This window comes from Zeus faber (genome assembly GCF_960531495.2).
Source record: "Zeus faber genome assembly, chromosome: 16".
NCBI lineage: Eukaryota > Metazoa > Chordata > Actinopteri > Zeiformes > Zeidae > Zeus > Zeus faber.
In genome coordinates, this window is record NC_137202.1 from 3,214,759 (window position 1) to 3,233,467 (window position 18,709).

Below are 18,709 nucleotides of genomic sequence, written 5' to 3' on the forward strand. Positions count from 1 at the left end.
AACTGTATTGGATTTCAATTAAGTCACTCACAAACTGAAAAAAAAAAAAAAGTAATCAGTCATTGAATTTCAGACTTCATATAAAACCTGTGACAATTAACAACCTGACACGTGTAAAGGTGTGGAACTGACCGTTAATCGTCCCCACAAGCACCGTCTAAGCACCAGCACTAACGGATGTATACGTCGGGAAATTGATTTTTATTCACACTCATGTTGGAGCTCTAGGAGCACGTCCACGTAATGTGATTTAAATCGCATTTGGTGCAAGAATTCACAGCGCTCTGAAAAGCGCCGTCACCGCCGCGGCTGCCCAGACCCAACGCTCTAATAAAGCCCCCGAGTGACTTTCCTTAAACTTTGGCCTAGTTTGGAGAAGTGTCACTTCTGCACAGCCTTTTGCCGAGCAGTTTCCGTGATTTTGTGACAGGGGGGGACCTGGAGGAAGGAGAACCGAGGAGCGGAGGAGGGAGGGTGACCTGTGTGGAAGGAGGAAGGAGGTTTCAGGAAAGATTAAAGTCAAAAAGGAGCCTTCGTGATTTACTCTCCGCCGAAGACGCACAGCCGAGCTGACAGGCCAGCACGCAGGGCACGCTCGCCACAACAACCACACACACGCACGCAGAAAGAAAAACTCTCACACACACACACACACACACACACACACACACACACACATGCATGTGAATGTATGTACTTGGGCAAGGTGACAGATGGTGGAGTGCAGCAGCATGAATGTGGAACTGCCGGCACACGTGCGTTGAGAGAACATAAACACACGTATAGGAAGGACCCTCAAACATGCACACACGCACACACACACACACACACACACACACACACACACACACACACACACACACACAAGCACATACGAGCGAGCAAAGGCCACGTGTGATGCAGATGCCCTTGAGAGGTGGAGAGTGGAGTGTACCTGCATGATTACCTCCCTGACATATCACACACCCCGAGGCCCCACACTGCCACACTAACCCCGTTTGCACTCGGGCTCACACATACACAAACACACACACATGCACGCAGATGCACACTCGCACGCAAACAGGCTGTCTGCACCCAACGCTGTGAAAAACACTTATTTCCGCTCCACTGTGCAGCAATCACAGTCAGGAGGAAAGAAAGGGTGGGAAAAGAAGGGACAGAGGGGAAAAGACACACCCTGTCTCAGCCCACACTGTTCCATTGAGTTGTCAGAGCGGAGGAGCTTCACTCCGCAGCACAGGGACTCAATACGCACATACGCACGCACACACACACACACACACACACACACACACACACTGAATACACATGGAGAATAAATACACCCTGAATACAAAGAAATGCGCATGCAAGGTCCCACAGACACTCACACACACATGCACACACAAATACACACACACTTTAAACATGCACACAGCCCAACACTCTGTATATTAGACAGCAAGAAATAAAGTTGAGAAACATACGCAAGCACACACACACACACTCCAACACACACACTCCAACACACACACACACACACACACACACACACACACACACACTCACACACACATTGTAATTCACACACATGAAGTGCACTCCACGGTTTTAGCACAGTCACGTGTAGTTTAACACAGAGGGAGACATAAGAGAAGTTTATACTTGATTTATCCTGAAGGAAACTGTTGCTCAAGTAGAAACACAGTAAGAAAAAGATCCATAAAATTGAAAGAGCTGGATAAAAAAAAAACCCAAGTGATCATAATAATAGTAATAAAATGATGAAGTCGCAATTCTAAATGTTCTTAGAGCATCAACATAATGCATAACATATTCAAGCTTTAGAATGGAGAGAGAGAGAAAGAAAATTGTCAAAATATGACAGAAGAGGCGGTGCGCACAGGAGGTTTTATCGCATAGTGACTTGACAACATATTGACTGAAACCAGTAGAGGAGAGTGTGTGTGTGTGTGTGTGTGTGTGTGTGTGTGTGTGTGTGTGTGTGTGTGTGTGTGTGTGTGTGCGTTTGTTCGTGTGTGTTTGTGTGTGAGCGAGCAGCTGCAGAGAGTGGCTCGGAGATGACAGCCAAAGATACAGTAAATATGTGAACAGTGCGCTAACACATCGTGGTTTAACACACTTAAGAGCGTGTGAAAACAAGCCGATGTGCACGACCTTGCATGTGCACACACAGAAACCCAAAACATCTCCTGCAGACACACACACATTTGCACGGTCATATACATGTAGCACTGGTCATCTTAGTCATCATTGGTCATGGGAGTATTTATACACATCATTGATTGTTGATGAAATGCCTGTTATTCTCAGAGCACGGTATTAAAGGGACACTGGCACTTGGGAAATCAACTTTTTGTCAATCTTTTTCTATGGTACCATAGACTGCACGTTGCTAACACGGTATGCATAGCATGCATGTAGATCTCTCAATAATGAATCTCCTCTGAATCCAGTTAACATAAAAGAAAACCCACTTAAATTGAATATCCCCCTTTTCCTACTGATATTTGACAACATGTTCTCCTAATATTAAAGTTGCAATCCATCAGATTGTCTGTACCGGGTTGATAACACTACAAGTCCCAGATTCTATTCCAAACTGCAATTTTCAATTCTAATATCACTCATATTAGTTTAGAACACACGCACCCACACAAATCGTACTGCAAACAACACACCACCAGACCAGAGTCTGCGGGGCAGGAGGGGTGCGAGTGATTCAGGTTTAATGGTCCGATGGCAACACTGAGACTACTCTTGTTAAGGTCTTCAATGACATCCGTCTAAACACAGACAGTGGCATAATTTCTGTCTCCGTGGATCTGGCTCTCAGTGCTTTATTTGGCACGGTCAACTATAACATATCACTAGACCGGCTGGAAAACTTATTTGCATCGTACTTATATGACAGGGACTACTTGTGTCTATAGGTAATTACACATCTGAGTGGACAGAAATTTACATTTACATTTACATTTTAGTCATTTAGCAGACGCTTTTATCCAAAGCGACTTACAGTTGTTCAAACACCGACGGACGCAGCCATAAGGAGCAATTAGGGGTTAAGTGTCTTGCTCAAGGACACTACAGCGTGCAAGCAGGAGGAGCCTGGGATCGAACCAGCAACCTTTAGATCACTAGACCACCAGCTCTACCGCCTGAGCTACCCCCCCCATGACATGCAGAGTTCCACAAGGCTCCATTCTGGGGCCTCTTCTGTTTAACATCTACATGCGCCCAATGACTCAGATTAAGGAAAAAAACTAAATATGTTACCATAATTACACAGACGACACACACATTTACATAAACATATCACCAGGGGACTATGGTCCAATACAATCACTGAGCGAGTGAATTGAACAAATCAACAATTGGATGTGCCAGAATTTTCTCCAATTAAACAAAAACAAAACTGATGTTATTGTTTTTGGAGCCAAGGAGGAACGACTTAAAGTCAACACTCAGCTTCAATCGGTAATGTTAAAAAAGCACAAACCAAGCCAGAAATCTTGGTGTAGTCATGGACTCGGACCTAAATTTCAACAGCCACTTTAAAACAATAACAATGTCAGCCTACTGTCACCTTAAGAACATATCAAGGATTAAAGGACTTATCTCTCAGCAGAATTTGGAAAAACTTGTCTGTGCATTCATCTTTAGTACACTAGACTACTGTGACGGTGTCTTTACAGGTCTCCCTAAAAGATCAATCAGACATTTGCAGTTGATTCAGAACGCTGCTGCTAGAGTCCTCCCTAAAACCAAGAAAGTGGATCACAACACTGCAGTTCTCATATCTTTACACTGGCTTCCTGTCCGTTGAAAGAATTGATTTAAAAATACTACTGTTGGTTAATAAAGCACGGAATGATTTAGGCCCAAAATGCATTTCTTGTCTTCTGCCACGTTATGAACCATCCAGACCTCTCAGGTCGTCTGGGACAGGTCTGCTTTCTGTCCCCAGAGTCAAAACGAAACATGAAGAAGCAGCGTTTAGTTTTTATGCACCACATAAAACTGCAGATCTGCTGCATCTGCTGCTTTCACCTCTTTTTAATCAAGGCTGAAGACTTATCTGTTTGCCTAGGCTAGGATATTGCGTTGACAAGGTAAAAGGCAATTCTGGGAATATGTGAAATAATTGTAAACAAAGAAAAGATCTCCAGACTGTTCCTGCAGGGCTAGGGTCACCTTGACAAGGTAAAACACTATTGTGGGAATAGGAGAAATAATTCTGAACAAAGAGTAAAACAAGTTTTCTGTCATTCATCTCTTGCATTGCACTGTATTTTTTATGCATTCTATGTATTCTATTTTTTAACTTTATTCATTCTATGTCCTTTTGTAATGTGTTTTCTGTTGCATTTTGTCTTAATGCTTTTGATGTTTTATGTAAAGCACATTGAATTGCTTTGTTGTTTAATTGTTTTACATAAAAAAATAAACCTACCTTGCCTTGATATGCTTGGATGACTCGCACCCCCACATCCCGCAATTTTAACTGCATACTCAAACAGCACAGATTGAGCGCTGGTGTTTCTGGGGTGGTGTGGCACTGGGGGATTGGTGTGGGGGTTTGTGCGGGCGGGGGGCGACCAGATGGGCCCCCTGCAGGCTATGTTCAGGTCCGGGTGCCTTGCCTCTGGCGCCAGGGGGTTTCTGGCCTGCTGCAACACAGCGGGGCTGCTCGGCATCGTGGGTATGGGTTGCGGTGCCGGAGGCAGCGGTGGTGGAGGGGCCGCATATCTGGCTGTCTGTGGGTGGTGGTGGTGCTCTGTTCGCCTGAGGGGGGTTGATGCTGGGGTGCCCTGGGATTTGCGCACTCGGCGTCGTGGTCCACCTCGCCAGTTGCGGTATGGTGGCCTCACCTTTGCGCAGGGCGTTGGTGGGCATGAGGGCCATACTGGGTTGCCTGCAGGACGGGCGGTCTGTCTGTGCTTGCGGGTGCGTCTTATGCGCTTCATTGGTGCAGGGTCACTTCGTTATCTCTGGGTCCGGTTTGTGCATCTCGGTCATGCGTGGGTGTTGCTCCGCGGGCTCCCGGCTTCTCTGTGGGTTGCGGGGTCTTCTGTGGCTGCGGTGGACTGCCCTCAGAGCTTTCCTGAGGTCAAGAGGTGTCTATACTCCAATAAAATAAAAAATAAGATGGGTCACTTTATTTTCTAGTAAGTTTCTGATAGGCTGATTTTCTTTTCTTGGCTGTTTGAGGTGGTTGGGATATTTTTCTATCTGAGGATGCCCTTCTTTATTTGTGAATGTTCATCCACATCGACAGTTTACTGACCACAACAAGCTACAATGCTTTATTAAATTAATGGTGGCTGCCTTTCACTTCTTGCACGTGCCTGATTTCTGCATTCTTGCTGGGAAAGGCATGGTGGACTCTGCTACCAACAATGGAAACAGCGGAGCACATACTGTACATAACTACAATACATCGAATGGCTGTTTCTTTTTTTTTCAATTTTTTTTAACCTGTGCTGTCAGCATGCTCGGCATACAACACAGAGTATTTGTATGCCATTGCATTCAGGACAGAGTTAGTCTGCAAGTGGAGTTCAAGTTCTCAACCTCCAATGCAACTCTTTATTAATTCTTAAATCATCAAGAACTGCTGCAATAACTCTGTCCTGTGGATGACCTGTAGAATGACAAGAGCACAGTTTTTGGTTATACAGAACCACCACCAGCCCCTCTCTTTGGAGAACTATTTATCATGTTTGGCTCTATAAACAACTGATCACTACTCCAAGAGGGGGAGAATCACCACAGGTGAGACAAATAAACATAGAAACAAACAACATTTACACAAAAACATGAACATTGGATGACAACATGTATTGAAAAACAGTGAGGTCCAGGAACTACAACTGGTCACGTGGCCTCTTCCTGTCATAATTATGGCAGTAAATGAGGGAGGAAACGAGAGGAATGCAACCAGGAGGGTGCTGGGGTGCACTCAAAGAAGGGGTGGTTGTGTGTGTGTGTGTGTGTGTGTGTGTGTGTGTGTGTGTGTGTGTGTGTGTGTGTGTGTGTGTGTGTGTGTGTGTGTGTGCGTGTGTGCGTACGTGCGTACGTGCGTGTGTGCGTGCGTGCGTGTGTGTTGTGTGTGTGTGTGTGTGTGTGTGTGTGTGTGTGTGTGTGTGTGTGTGTGTGTGTGTGTGTGTGTGTGTAAGATGTCCACCAGTGAGTGTACATGACTTATCCCCATAGGTACTGGTGTAGAAGGCCGGTATTATGTCGCAGCGCCTCCAAGCAGCGGAAGGGACCCCGAAGCCCCCCGAACTCCACAGGAAATCCCCAGGTACCCTGCCCTGCGGCCACAGAAGACCCCCGGGCCCCCTGGGAAGCCAGAGGGCCGTGGAGCAACCCCCACGCCTAGCCCCGAGGAGCATGACCCAGTCCCAGGGAGCACGAGGAGACCCCGCACACCAGGGGCGCACACATACAACCAACCCCCGGGTGCAGGCACAAGACGCAGCCGCCGGCACAGACCCCGGGCCATGGGCACAAGGCACGGACCGCGGGCCAGGATCACGGCCCCACAGGGACCGACAGGGCCCGCCCCACCGCAGCCGATCAGACGCCCCGCCCGGCGTGAGTGCCCATCTAGTAGCAGCGTGTGCCCAGCGTGGGGCATCTTGATGTTCGCCACCCCCCCCACGGCGATGCCGGCAGGCCGCAGGTATACAGTTCCTCTGCCACCCCCAGCACCCGATGCTCAATGTGTGCTGTTGGTAATTGCAGTTAAATTGCAGAGTTGGGGGTGCGAGTCCTTCAGGCAAGTCGAACCCGAATCACTCGCACCCCTCCTGTCCCGCAGACCCTGGTCCGATGGAGTGTTGTTCGGAGTAGGATTGGTGTCGAGTGTATGTGTTCTAAGCTAATGTGAGTGGGAATAAAATTTTGGGATGGACGAGAAGCACGCTTGGGCAGAAGCGTGACAGGCAAAATGGCAGCTGCCTGTTGCATCCCCACCCACATAGCCTGCACCCCGCCTATCCTGCAAGCCCTTCGCCTATCCCCCAAGCGAGTCGCGACCGCATCGATCCAGGGGCGCAGCAGGCCGGGGAGCAACCATGCAGACCCCCCTCCCCCAATCTAACCGTGCCCCAGTGCGCCCACCTCCTGTACCTGGTGGCAGCCAACCTCCAGCGATCAACCAAGGGCGCAGAGTGTCCGCCATGCCCCTCCGCCATGATGGGCAGCTCCGCGCCCCCATCAGGCCCCTGTCAGCCCCCAGCCGCAGAACATGCGGACTACAGAACAGAGGGCGGCAGGCGGCACCACCAACCACAGCTTGACCCCCCAGCGACGAGCGCAGAAGGCAATTACCTTGGCAGCCCCGTGTGATGACAGGAGACCGCACCCCACGAAGGAGGCCACATGGTGAGCCCCGCGTCCAGCACAGCCAGCCAGGTTCAGGACTCAGGTTAACAGGACCAGACGGAACACCTAACTAGCCATGGCACGACGGGCCACACCCCCCATGGGACACAGAAGGGCACACAGGCCCAGCCACCCCGCCCACAGGGCGGGCGACCCCAGCGGCTCCCCAACCATGGGGCCCGAGGTCCGAACCAGCGACCCACACCCCCCGCCCCCAACCCTAGCCCAGAACCCACAACCACGCCTGGAACCTACACACGGACTCCAGCTGCAGGTACTCCCCGGGAGCACGTCAGCTCAACTCAGGTAAAGGAGCGGGCACCACCACCCAGCTCCCCCGTGGGGCCCCAGGATCCCCCAAGAACACTGGCCTACACACCACGGATGTCCCCAGAGCCGCCCAGGCATCCACCCAACTGCGGAGCCCCGGCAGACCAGGAGGACCCCCACATGCCCCAAAGCACAACGACATTGCACCGACTTCGGAAGACTCAAGTATTAAATGATGGAGTTATGTCAGTGATAAAAGTAGCCCATTCACTAAATGAATCAACATTGTTTTGGGATATTTGGCCATTGTTAAGGCGATCAAAATGGGTTGGTAGTGTTTCAGTGGTGGGTTGACTGAGGAAAGGTCACCGAGAAGACATATAGACGGGGAGAATGGAAGGCTGCGACACAGAAGGGTTGATAAGCTTCTTGGTGATGTTGGTCCAGAATGCTAGGAAAGGAGCCAGAAGGCATGAAATAAGCCATCTCTGGTATCAAGGGAACAGTGGGAGCAAATGTCTTCATCCACAAAACCCATTTTGAACATTTTGTGTTCCGTGATATGGGCTCTGTGCAAAATCTTACATTGGATGAGTTGTATTTTGGAGTTGCAGGTCATAGAAAAGGTGTTGTCGCAAATAAGCTTCCAAAGGTTGATATCGGTGAGAACAGCAAGGTTCTCTCTCTTTTCCATATCATTGTAGATAGAGATAAGGTGTCGTCTGTTTTTAATAAAAGTTTGTATATTCTGGAGAAGGGATTTTTTAAGTGACCGATATGAGTGAGATGTTCAATCATTTCAGATGGTTGTAGGATATTGTTCGTCAATTTGATTTGAACTTTTAAGAGACTGCTGTAATTGAAGGAATTGAAGGAAGCCGTGGCCACCAATATTATACCTTTGGGTTAAGGTTGGGAAGGATATAAGCGAATTGTTTTCAAAAATGTGTTCCAGATGAGTAATTCCTTGTCTTTTCCAAGACCTAAAGATTATAGGTTTGTTTTTAACCAAGAAATCTGGGTTGTGGCAGATTGGCGTGAATTTGTTTGGAGATAGAGTGTGACCACTGAGTTTGAGAAATTTCCACCAGGCTGACAGAGTTGTTGCAATAAATGGGTTTTTAAAGCAAGTATGTTTCCTTATAGATTCAGTAAGGAATGGGAGATCGGATAATGATTACTCCTGACATTCACATTGTTCAATGTCTCGCATCCATTGGCCAATTGTTGCTCTGGTTGTAACCATTTAATTATAAATTGATGATGGTTTGCTAGATAGTAGTATCTAAAGTTTGGGGCTGCTATGCCTCCACAGTCTTTGTTGTTCTGTAGTGTTGCTAGTTTAATTCTCAGTTTCTTGTATTTTCAATACAATTTTGTTGACTATTGAGTCGAGATTATTAAACCAATGATTGGTTGGTTGGTTGCACTGGGGTCATTGAAAATATATAGTTTATTTTTGGAAGTATATTCATTTTCACTGCTGCTATCCTACCAATTAGTGAGATGGGTAGGTGTTTCCTTCGAATTAGGTCTTCTTCAATGGATTTGAGCAATGGAGTGAAGTTAAGGGTAAACAAATCTAATAGATTGGGGTAGATATCAAGCCAAGGTATCTAATATAGCCCATTGTCATGGTTAAGTTTCATGGTTAAGTTTCTGGGTTGCAGCATTACAGTCCACCCCAATGAGTGGTAAGACTGTGGTTTTAGTCCAATTTATTAAATAGTCTGAGATAGCTGAGAATTTAGATATAAGATTGAACACCTCCAGTAGGGATGATATTGGGTTCCGTATGTACAACAGGATATTGTATGCATACAAACTGATTATGTGAACAGAGTTTCCTGTTTGTACGCCTACAATATTTCTGTTTTGACGGAGAGCCGCCACGAGGGGTTCAATAAAGATGGCGAATAGTAAAGGGGAGAGCGGACATCCTTGTCTTGTGCCGCGTTGTAGAGTGAAACGCTCTGAAGTGTAACCATTGGTGATGACAGAAGCAGATGGAGAGTTGTAGAGGATTCTGATCCATTGAACGAGGGACTCTCCAAAGCCAAATTTGTTGATGATTGAAAAGAGATATGTCCAATTAACTCTATCAAATGCTTTTTCGGCATCCAAAGAGGCAATAATATTATTAAAGTTGTTCCTTTTAGATATGCTCATCAGACTGAATAAACTACGCATATTGCTGGATGAGTGTCTGCCTTTGTCAAAGCCTGTTTGATCTGTGTTAATTATAAATGGAATTACTTTTTCAATTCTGTTGGTTAGTGTTTTACTTATAATCTTATGGTCGCAATTAACAAGGCTTATGGGTCTGTAACTGGAGGTGAGGGTTGGGTCCTTTTTGGGTTTGAGCGAAACCGAAATGAGAGCAGTATTCAAGTGCGGAGGCATAGTGGAGGTTGACTTGACCTCTGTAACCATTGTGATGAATAATGGGGAGATAAGTGGCCAGAAGTGTTTATAAAATTCCACTGGGTAGCTATCTGATCCAGGTGATTTATTGTTGGGCATAGAGAAGAGCGCTTTCCTGAGTTCTTCAAGAGTAAGTGGTTGATCTAAGGTGGTTGCCTGCTCCGTGGAAAGTTGAGGAAGGTCAATATCATCGAGGAATGAGTGAATGTTTGATATATTCGATTCATTATCCGAGTGATATAGGTTATTATAAAAGTCTCTAAATATGTTATTGATGTCTTGAGTAAGGTGTGTTATGTGTTATTCTAATGTTATTCTACCCTGTGAATCTTTGAGAAATGTACCTGATTTGTCATTGTATTCATTGTATTCATGTGTTCGTTGCATAAGGAATAGTGTCTTTTGATGGATGATAGTTTCAAGTTGAGATGTAATTGTCCTGATTTCATTTCGGATTTGCTCAGAAGGTGAGTGGGCTTGTTGGGAGTGCAACTCCTTTAGTCGCTGTTCGAGTTTATTTTTGGCATTCTTGTCCTTTCTTTTTCTTGTGAGTGGAGAATGAAATAATACCACCTCTTAGAACTGCCTTAGCTGTTTCCCAAAGTAAGCATGGTGATATTTCTGGGGAGTCATTCAGTTCAATGAAGGAACTCCATTCTCATGAAAAGAAATGGTTAAATGGTTGGGAAATGGTTCTTTATCTGTCAAAAGTGAGGTGTTAAACCACCACCTGCCGGGAGGGTTCCTGTTTGTTTCATTTATCAGGTTGAAACTAATCGGCCCGTGATCGGAAATTACAATAGGGTGGATTTCTGGATTATTGATTTTGGACAGTCCGCAGTTACTTGTCAAGAAAAGGTCAATTCTAGAGAAACTTTGGTGGGGTGGTGAATAATATGTGTATTCTCTAGAATGTGGGTTATTTGATCGCCAACAATCCCCAAGAGCAATATCACTCATATATTGTTTTATAGTGTCCGACGAACGCCAGGATTTGGGAATATTTCTGGCTTGAGAACGGTCTAAATTTGGATCCAGTACTGTGTTGAAGTCTCCTGCCAGTATGATAATTGATTCAGAGTTCTAAATTGCAAAGCTAAATTTTATTTTGATATGGGATACTCTTATTGATCAGTATAGATACACCTCTTTTTTTTGAGTTGTATGATGCGGAAAACATCTGATTAACCCATTTAGCTTTGAGTTTGAGGTGCTCAGATGCAGTGAGGTGGGTTTCTTGCAGTAGACAGAAGCTGGGGTTCATCTTGGTGAGGTGAGTTAGGATTTTGAAAAGTTTAGCAGGTGAGCCCAAGCCTCTCACATTCCAACTAACAAACTTAATGGGTGTCATTGAAGCTAGTTAGGGGGCGATGGCACAGTGCATCCAAGGCAATAGCTTTACTACCGTTCCCATGCTTTCCCATAGATAAGTCTGGGGTTTCCTCCTTTATATTCCTTTTCACTGCCATAGTATTGTAGAAAGTTTGTAGGTACATAGATAGATACATAACTACGCAAACAAATGACAAGTAGACAAAGATAAAGGAGACATTAGACATACATAAAGTGAGAGACATGATAGAGTGAGAGTGATAGGAGAAGTAAGGAGAGCGGGATTAGGGAGGTGAGATGATGAGAGAAGTAGGGAGGGGGAATTAGGAAGGTGAGATGAGAGTGAGCGATATTTTAAATCCTGACATAGATAGCATGCCTTTTCCGTCTATATTTAATTTGTCAACAACCATCTATATGCGTTTACCCTTCTGCGGGTTCTCCTTCAGGACAGGATACAGCACTTTCTGTCGGTCGTTGATCTCCCGGGGGAATTGATCGTTTATGCCCAGCGCTGTTCATTTCAGCTCCAGTCCTTTGCTTTTAACCAACTCTTTGTGCTTGAAATGTACAAACTAAGCAATGATGGAGAAAGTCTTTCACCATATTTTCTGGGGACTCGGTGTTGTTCTCTGGGATCCCAGAAAATATGAGGTTGTCCCGCATACTTCTGGATTGAATATCCAGTCTCTTTCATTATTTTCTTTTCTTTTTTTACAACTTCCATCTCCGCTGTGAGACGCTTCGCAGAGGTTTTTAGATCCGCGTTGTCTTTTTGCATCTCGCCGACCGTGCGGTGCAGGAAATCAAGACTGGCTTTGATCTCGGTAATGTCTCGGAGAAGTGGACCAAGCATGTCCAGCTTCTTGTTAATCTCATCCAAGACACTAACCTCTATGGCGCCCGGTATGAGATCGTCTGTGTCCGTTGCTGAGTCGGTCTTCTTCCTTTTGTGGGATTATTGCGGTCCTGGTTGCCTTCCACCACGTACGCGTTTATAAAAAAAATCGATATAATCCTCAAGGTTCTCCACTTTGGTTTTGCGCGGTGTTCCCTTTTTTATATATATATATAAATATTATTTGCAATTCGCTTTGTTATTTTGTCTGAGGTGGAGCCACCGGTGCGTTAGTTAGTGTAGCAGGGTGCCGCCATGTTGGGTCTCCACTCACTACTCACTTCCGCTTCCGTCTTCTCACGAGATCACAGCATGCTCCCCTCCACCTCGAATGGCTGTTTCTTATAAAATGCCACTTAAATAAGTTATTAAATATGGGATTTTTTAGAAATTCTTACATATTTCCACTTTAACTGTCTAAGAATGAGGTGTACTCAAAATAATGAATCATTGGATCAACTTGAGAAGGATGGCTTAAATTTGTAATACATTCTTATGCTAAATATATATCTATACTTTCTACTTTTATTCAACTTGAAAGTGAGATGTCCTTTTAACTTGAGAAAGCTATTGGAGTTACCAATCCAAGCAATTTCTCAATATTCATCCAAATTACTCATTTTTTGCAGCGTGCAGCCCTTATGCGTGCGTAGTCGTCATCATCATTCTGGTTGAATTCCAGAGACGACGACACCTTTCACGTGGCAGATCGGCGCATTTGGACGATGCCATCTGGCATGAAACGCTCCTCTCACATGGTTTGGCCATGGAATCTAACACCTAAATAAATACAATCTGAGCAAAGACAGCGTCTCAGTGTACACACACTTGTACCCTTTAAAGAAAGACCATCTATTCTGGAAGTCCATTTATCTGCATGCTCATGCTCAAACAAAGCACATACACATACACACACACACACACACACATACACCTTCATGCCCTATCACAGTCTTGAGTGGGCTCAAGCCAAACATAAATGCCTGCTCACACACACACACACACACACCTGCACACACACATGCAAAGATGCAGACTGCTCAGCTAGTGACCTGCAGCCCCACCCCATCGTCATGTCATCACCCGTGGGCTATTAATGGGTGATTGTCATAGTAACCAGTGCTGTGCCACGGGGAACAGGTCACCAGTAAATCTGACACTTATTTATTTTTTATTTTTTCATGCATTCACACTGGGGGTGGGGGGGTGAGAGGAAAGAAAAGGGTGGAGGAGGTGAGAAGAATAGATCAAACCAGAGATGAGAGGAAGGGAAAGAAAAGGAGAAACCAAGTAGAAAAGAGGAAGAAAGTGAGGAGAGTATGACAGGAGAGGGGAGGGGAGGAGAGTAGAAGAGAAGAGGAGGCGAGTTGAGGAAGATGGAGAGATGAGGAAATGAGAAGGATAGAATGGGGAGGAGAAAAGAAAAGAAGGGGTGGAGAGGAAAATGGAGGAGAGGAGATGAGGGAAGAAAAGGAGAGTATATTGGAGCGGGGATGAGAGGAGAGGAGAATAGAGAAGGATGGAGGAGTGGGGAAGGGGGGAGAGGAAAGGAGGTGAGAGGACAGGAGAGGTAAAAAGAAGGATGGAGTGGAGTGTAGAGGGGGTGAGGGGAGAGGGAGATGAAAGGAGAAGGACTCAATCCTTCGGAGAGGAGGAGAAAGGAGAAAATAAGAGGGGAGGAAATGAACATGATGGAGAAGGTAGGAGAGGATAGAAGGATGGAGGAGAAGAAGAGAGAAGAGTGGAGAGAAGGGTAGTGGAGTAAAGTGAGAATGGGAATGAGCAGAAAAGCGGGGAGAAGAGGTGGGGGTAAAAGAGGTGTTGAAAGGCAGGGTGAGGGCAGATGGGAGGATGGTGAGGAGGATGGGATGGTCCTCTGAGGATGGAGGAGTAAGATAGATGTGAGGCCGGAGGAAGGTTTTAGTATCTTACAATTGGTCTCTGGAGTCCCTTTGGCCTTTTTGCCAACCCTCATCGCCACTCCATAGATCCGGCTCTGAGCTATCTTCCCCCTCCGTTTCCAGTGGGACATTGGAGCCCTGGTGCTTTGAAAGAGTGTGTGTGTGTGTGTGTGTGTGTGTGTGTGTGTGTGTGTGTGTGTGTGTGTGTGTGTGTGTGTGTGTGTGTGTGTGTGTGTGTGTGTGTGTGTGTGTGTGTGTGTGTGTGTGTGTGTGTGTGTGTGTGTGAGAGAGAGAGAGAAACAGAATACATTACGTATTACTATAATATTTTCAGAGTGTAATTTGAAATAGACTCATGGAGTCCATTAACATTGACTGCTGTTTGTGGGTTATTTCCACTAGTGTTTTTATCACATTTCCACTAATTCTACCTCCCACCCCCTCTCCCTTCCTCTATCTTTCAATCCCTCTCTCCTTCTGTCCTACACCTCTCCTCCTCAGCGGACTCGTCCCCGTCCACCCCGCAGCCGACGGACCCCGCTGCGTGCCCCCCTCCGGCCCCAGCGCTGCCCTGGTCCGCGGGGTCGATTGGTGGTGGCGGCGGAGCCAGGGGGGGAGGAGGGGAGGCAGGGAAGTACTGCTGCCTGTGCGGCGCCTGGTTCAACAACCCCCTGATGGCCCAGCAGCACTACGAGGGCAAGAAGCACCGCAGGAACGCTGCCCGGGCGCGACTCGTGGAGCAGCTCGCCGGGAGCCTGGATGCCACCGAGACCACAGGTCAGCTGCTCCACGCAAGTGTGTGTGTGTGGGGGGGAGGGGGTGCCACTGAAGTGCCACTGAAGTGCCACTGAAGTGCCAATACTTAAAAAAGAAAGTGGTTTCACCAAAAAAAACTAATTCAGTGTTTCCTTGCAAGAAAAAAAAAGATAATATAGAAACACCCTCTCTCTATATTTATAAGACTTAAGTCTACACTTGCACTGATGTTTCACAGGATTTGGTGATGCAATGACACTAATGGACAAAATAATGATAATACACATAATGCACAAAATATAATAATGTATAAAGTAAAATATATTGATTTCAATTTATAATGTTAGTATGTCAATGTCTCTGTTTCAATAAGATATCAATATGATGTAAATTTTGTCATGTTTTTAAATGTTATATATATATATATATATATAACCTTTTTTTCCATTGTTGGACTGGAAAGCATCAGGTCTGTAAACCATCACGAATAAACCCCAAAATGACATTTCTATCGTTACCAGGCAGCAGAAACGCTGAAGTATGAGCAAATATGAATATCAAATATTAAATTGTAAATTTAAAACAATATTTTTTTAAATTGATATAAAATGTTCTTCCCATCATTGGAATTGCAACGGCCAATCTCATAACATGTCGCATAAGTAGGCTGTCCTGAGCCTTCCACTTCTCATAGATATCTTTTCCTTTTGTATCGTTGCCTATTGGATTGTTTTGGCATGTTGATCACATTAATCGCTGTGTATAAGGTAAAACCTGATTCTTCCGCCTTGTATGACTTGACACCGATATTACACCCACATATAGTATACACATCTCCAATGTTCCCTCAAAATGTTCAACTGTCTGAGCAGAAACACAAACCCCCTGAGAATTACTTGGAGCACTGTGAGCTGCCTCTGACGTGCATGCTGTGGCCACCATGGCACTACCTGTCCAACCCTTAAGATCATGACAAGTTACATGGCTTATTCAAAGAATCAAATTAAATCAAATATCTAAGCCAGTTACAATGAAAAAGGATATATATATTGTTTTTTGCATGTCCATTTTATGTCCATTGCATGACAGTATACTATGTAGTACTTGCAGATGTTAGAAGAAAGGCCTCCTCCGCTCTGGGTGGGGGGGTCTTGCCTTAAAAGAACATCAATAGGAAGATCTGAGAGACATCCACCTTTCAGAGATCAGATTTTGTTCAGATCAAAACATCAACATATTGCACAGTGTGATGACTAAATTGTTTAGGGGTAGTAAAATCACCCTGAACAAAAATCTTAATTGTGGATCTAGTCCATCCATGTGGAACTAGGTCAACACCATAGAGTTTTCCATCTGCTAGGGTTTGCACTGTAAGGGGTCTTGTTCTGGAAAACTGAGTAGAATAGAATAGAGAAATCGATCTTCAAACAGTGGTTCCCAGTGGTTGTACGTGTTGTGCAAGTTTATGGCCCCATTGGCCCCATCTGCTTCTGGCCTTCATTTGATTCGCATCAACTGGTCCAAATGTGCCACTTCAAGACGATTTCTGGATTGTGTTCATACGATTCATCAAACTAAAGCCTCTTTCACAGTCTGCACTGGTGCTTGAAATGTACCACAAATGTCCACGGACCATGAGACCTCCCTCAGCTCCTCACGTCTAAGTGTCGTAGCCATCATATCTGGGCCATATCTGTTCATGGCCTCCATAGATTGTGAGCAGAGAATGGCCTCAGACATGCCACCGTAGCAATGTCTGTTTATTCATATTCAAAATTTATGTCAGAACTCAATGCTTCGGTGTCAAATGCAGACCACTCATTAAATTCATCCTCTGGCAAACGAGTGTCCAAGTGATCACAAAGCTGACAAATAAACAGAGTAATATCACTGGTATTTACCCCATCAGCTGTTGAGACCCTCATTAGCCTCATTGCTAGTTCCTCAAATTTGCCCTTCTGAGCTGAAGACCGGGAGAAAATGGAATATACTAAGAAGAGGTTCTAAGAAGAGTTTCAACTTTGGCATCAAAAGCACCTCTTTCTAAGCATCACCATTGCCCAAGTCCTCCCTGTGGGCCACGCAGTGTTGTTCTGTTAGATGTGGTATTTGCCGTCTTAATAAAGCTGCAACTCCATTCCGCTTTCCTAGCATTATCCAGGCACCATCGGGAGGTCAAGTCTAGTTCACAGTTAGACTAAAACTAAATGATGGCCTCTACAAGAATGGCCTCAACCGCTGAACACAGTTATTTTCTTGCGTGACAGTTCATTCCGCATCTCTCAATCCTCTGCGCCCTCCTGCGATAACGTACCAATTCCCATTCCACGCCTCTTTTTTGCTGAATGTGACACTTGAGGTCACCCAACTCCCAGTCGCTCCACTTTCCCCTCTGAAAAGTCTCCTGGAACTTTGGCCTAGCGACATGTTTTGCATAGTAGTTAGTCCTTTCTCACCGGGAAAGGAAAAGATGACGCCCAGTCTCACCTCTTGTTCATCTGTTTGACATACTCTGACAGCCATTCTGTTCTTGAGAGAACTGCATTTATTTTTTGCTTTGGCTTGGTGAGTGGATGTGCCACGTGCCCATACGTTTAGCCATTGTATAGCTGTAAGTTACTTTTATGTTCTATCCACATGCGCATCTACTCGACTGAAAAGGGATACCGTCGCGAAAACAACGGCACGTTGACATAAATCGCTGTTAATGAGGTTCATTGGCTGTCTAACTAAACAAACTTGATCATATTTTTTTGCTGGTCACCTGTCACTCACTGAATAGACTAATCAGCTGGATGGTTAGGTTACGTCACAACATAGTACAAAATAAATTGTTATTTGGTTATATTAACTTACATGCACGCAGCTTAGAGGGAACATCGCACAGCGCCTCCTTCCATAAGTCATCATTTAGAAATTCAAACCATAGTATTTGATGTTTAGATGAAAGCACATTTTACCCAGAAGACAAATTCAGTGTTTGTGCTCGGCTTGCTACAGTCTACCAAAGGTTGGTTGAGTGTGAGTCACGCTCAAAAATGTCAAGCCAGACACAAAAGAGGGTCGATCGATACGTCGAAAAATGCAGAGTAAAGAGCAGATGACTGCACGGTGTGCGCTACTCATTTGGACTCGGTAACCATGGCGAACGGTCAGACTTTATTATTATCCTATCACACTCCAACACTCGCTCTTCTGCCTTTCACCACCTCTCTCTCAAACGCCGGGTTGCTCTGCAAACACACAAACACACACTTAAACACACACAAGCACACGCCGCTAAGCCAGGATTCTTATTCTAATGATATATTGAACCGTGTGGAGACCAATATTGGTCTGTTTCAATTTCAAAGAGCCGTCCCAGTTCAGGGAACACGACATGAACGCATCAACTGTGGGCAGCACACTACGCAGCGGCACACACACACACACACACACACACACACACACACACACACACACACACACACACACACACACACACACACACACACACACACACACACACACACACACACACAAACATGCACACATACGCACATCTGAGTCACAGTTGCTGTGTGCTCTCCAGGTGCGCCGACACAAGCCGTCATCTCAGGAAACCAATCATGATGGTTTCATGACCATGATTCACCTTAACGCTCGGTCTGACCCCGACCACACTGCATCACCCCACAACCCCAACCCCTAAACTTTGAAATCACAAGCAGGTTCCCGATTCTCCCCGTGT

At 45.5% G+C, this 18,709-nt stretch overlaps 1 protein-coding gene across 3 annotated transcripts in view; it reads left to right on the plus strand.

Annotated features, from left to right (window-relative positions):
- LOC307242698 (zinc finger matrin-type protein 4) overlaps positions 1 to 18,709 on the plus strand; it is a 95,329-nt gene that overhangs the window by 48,023 nt on the left and 28,597 nt on the right. For all 3 annotated transcript variants that reach the window (XM_080017240.1, XM_080017241.1, XM_080017242.1), the window contains one exon: positions 14,725 to 15,000. In XM_080017240.1, the coding sequence (XP_079873366.1) occupies positions 14,725 to 15,000 (276 nt within the window). The remainder of the gene's footprint in view (positions 1 to 14,724; positions 15,001 to 18,709) is intronic.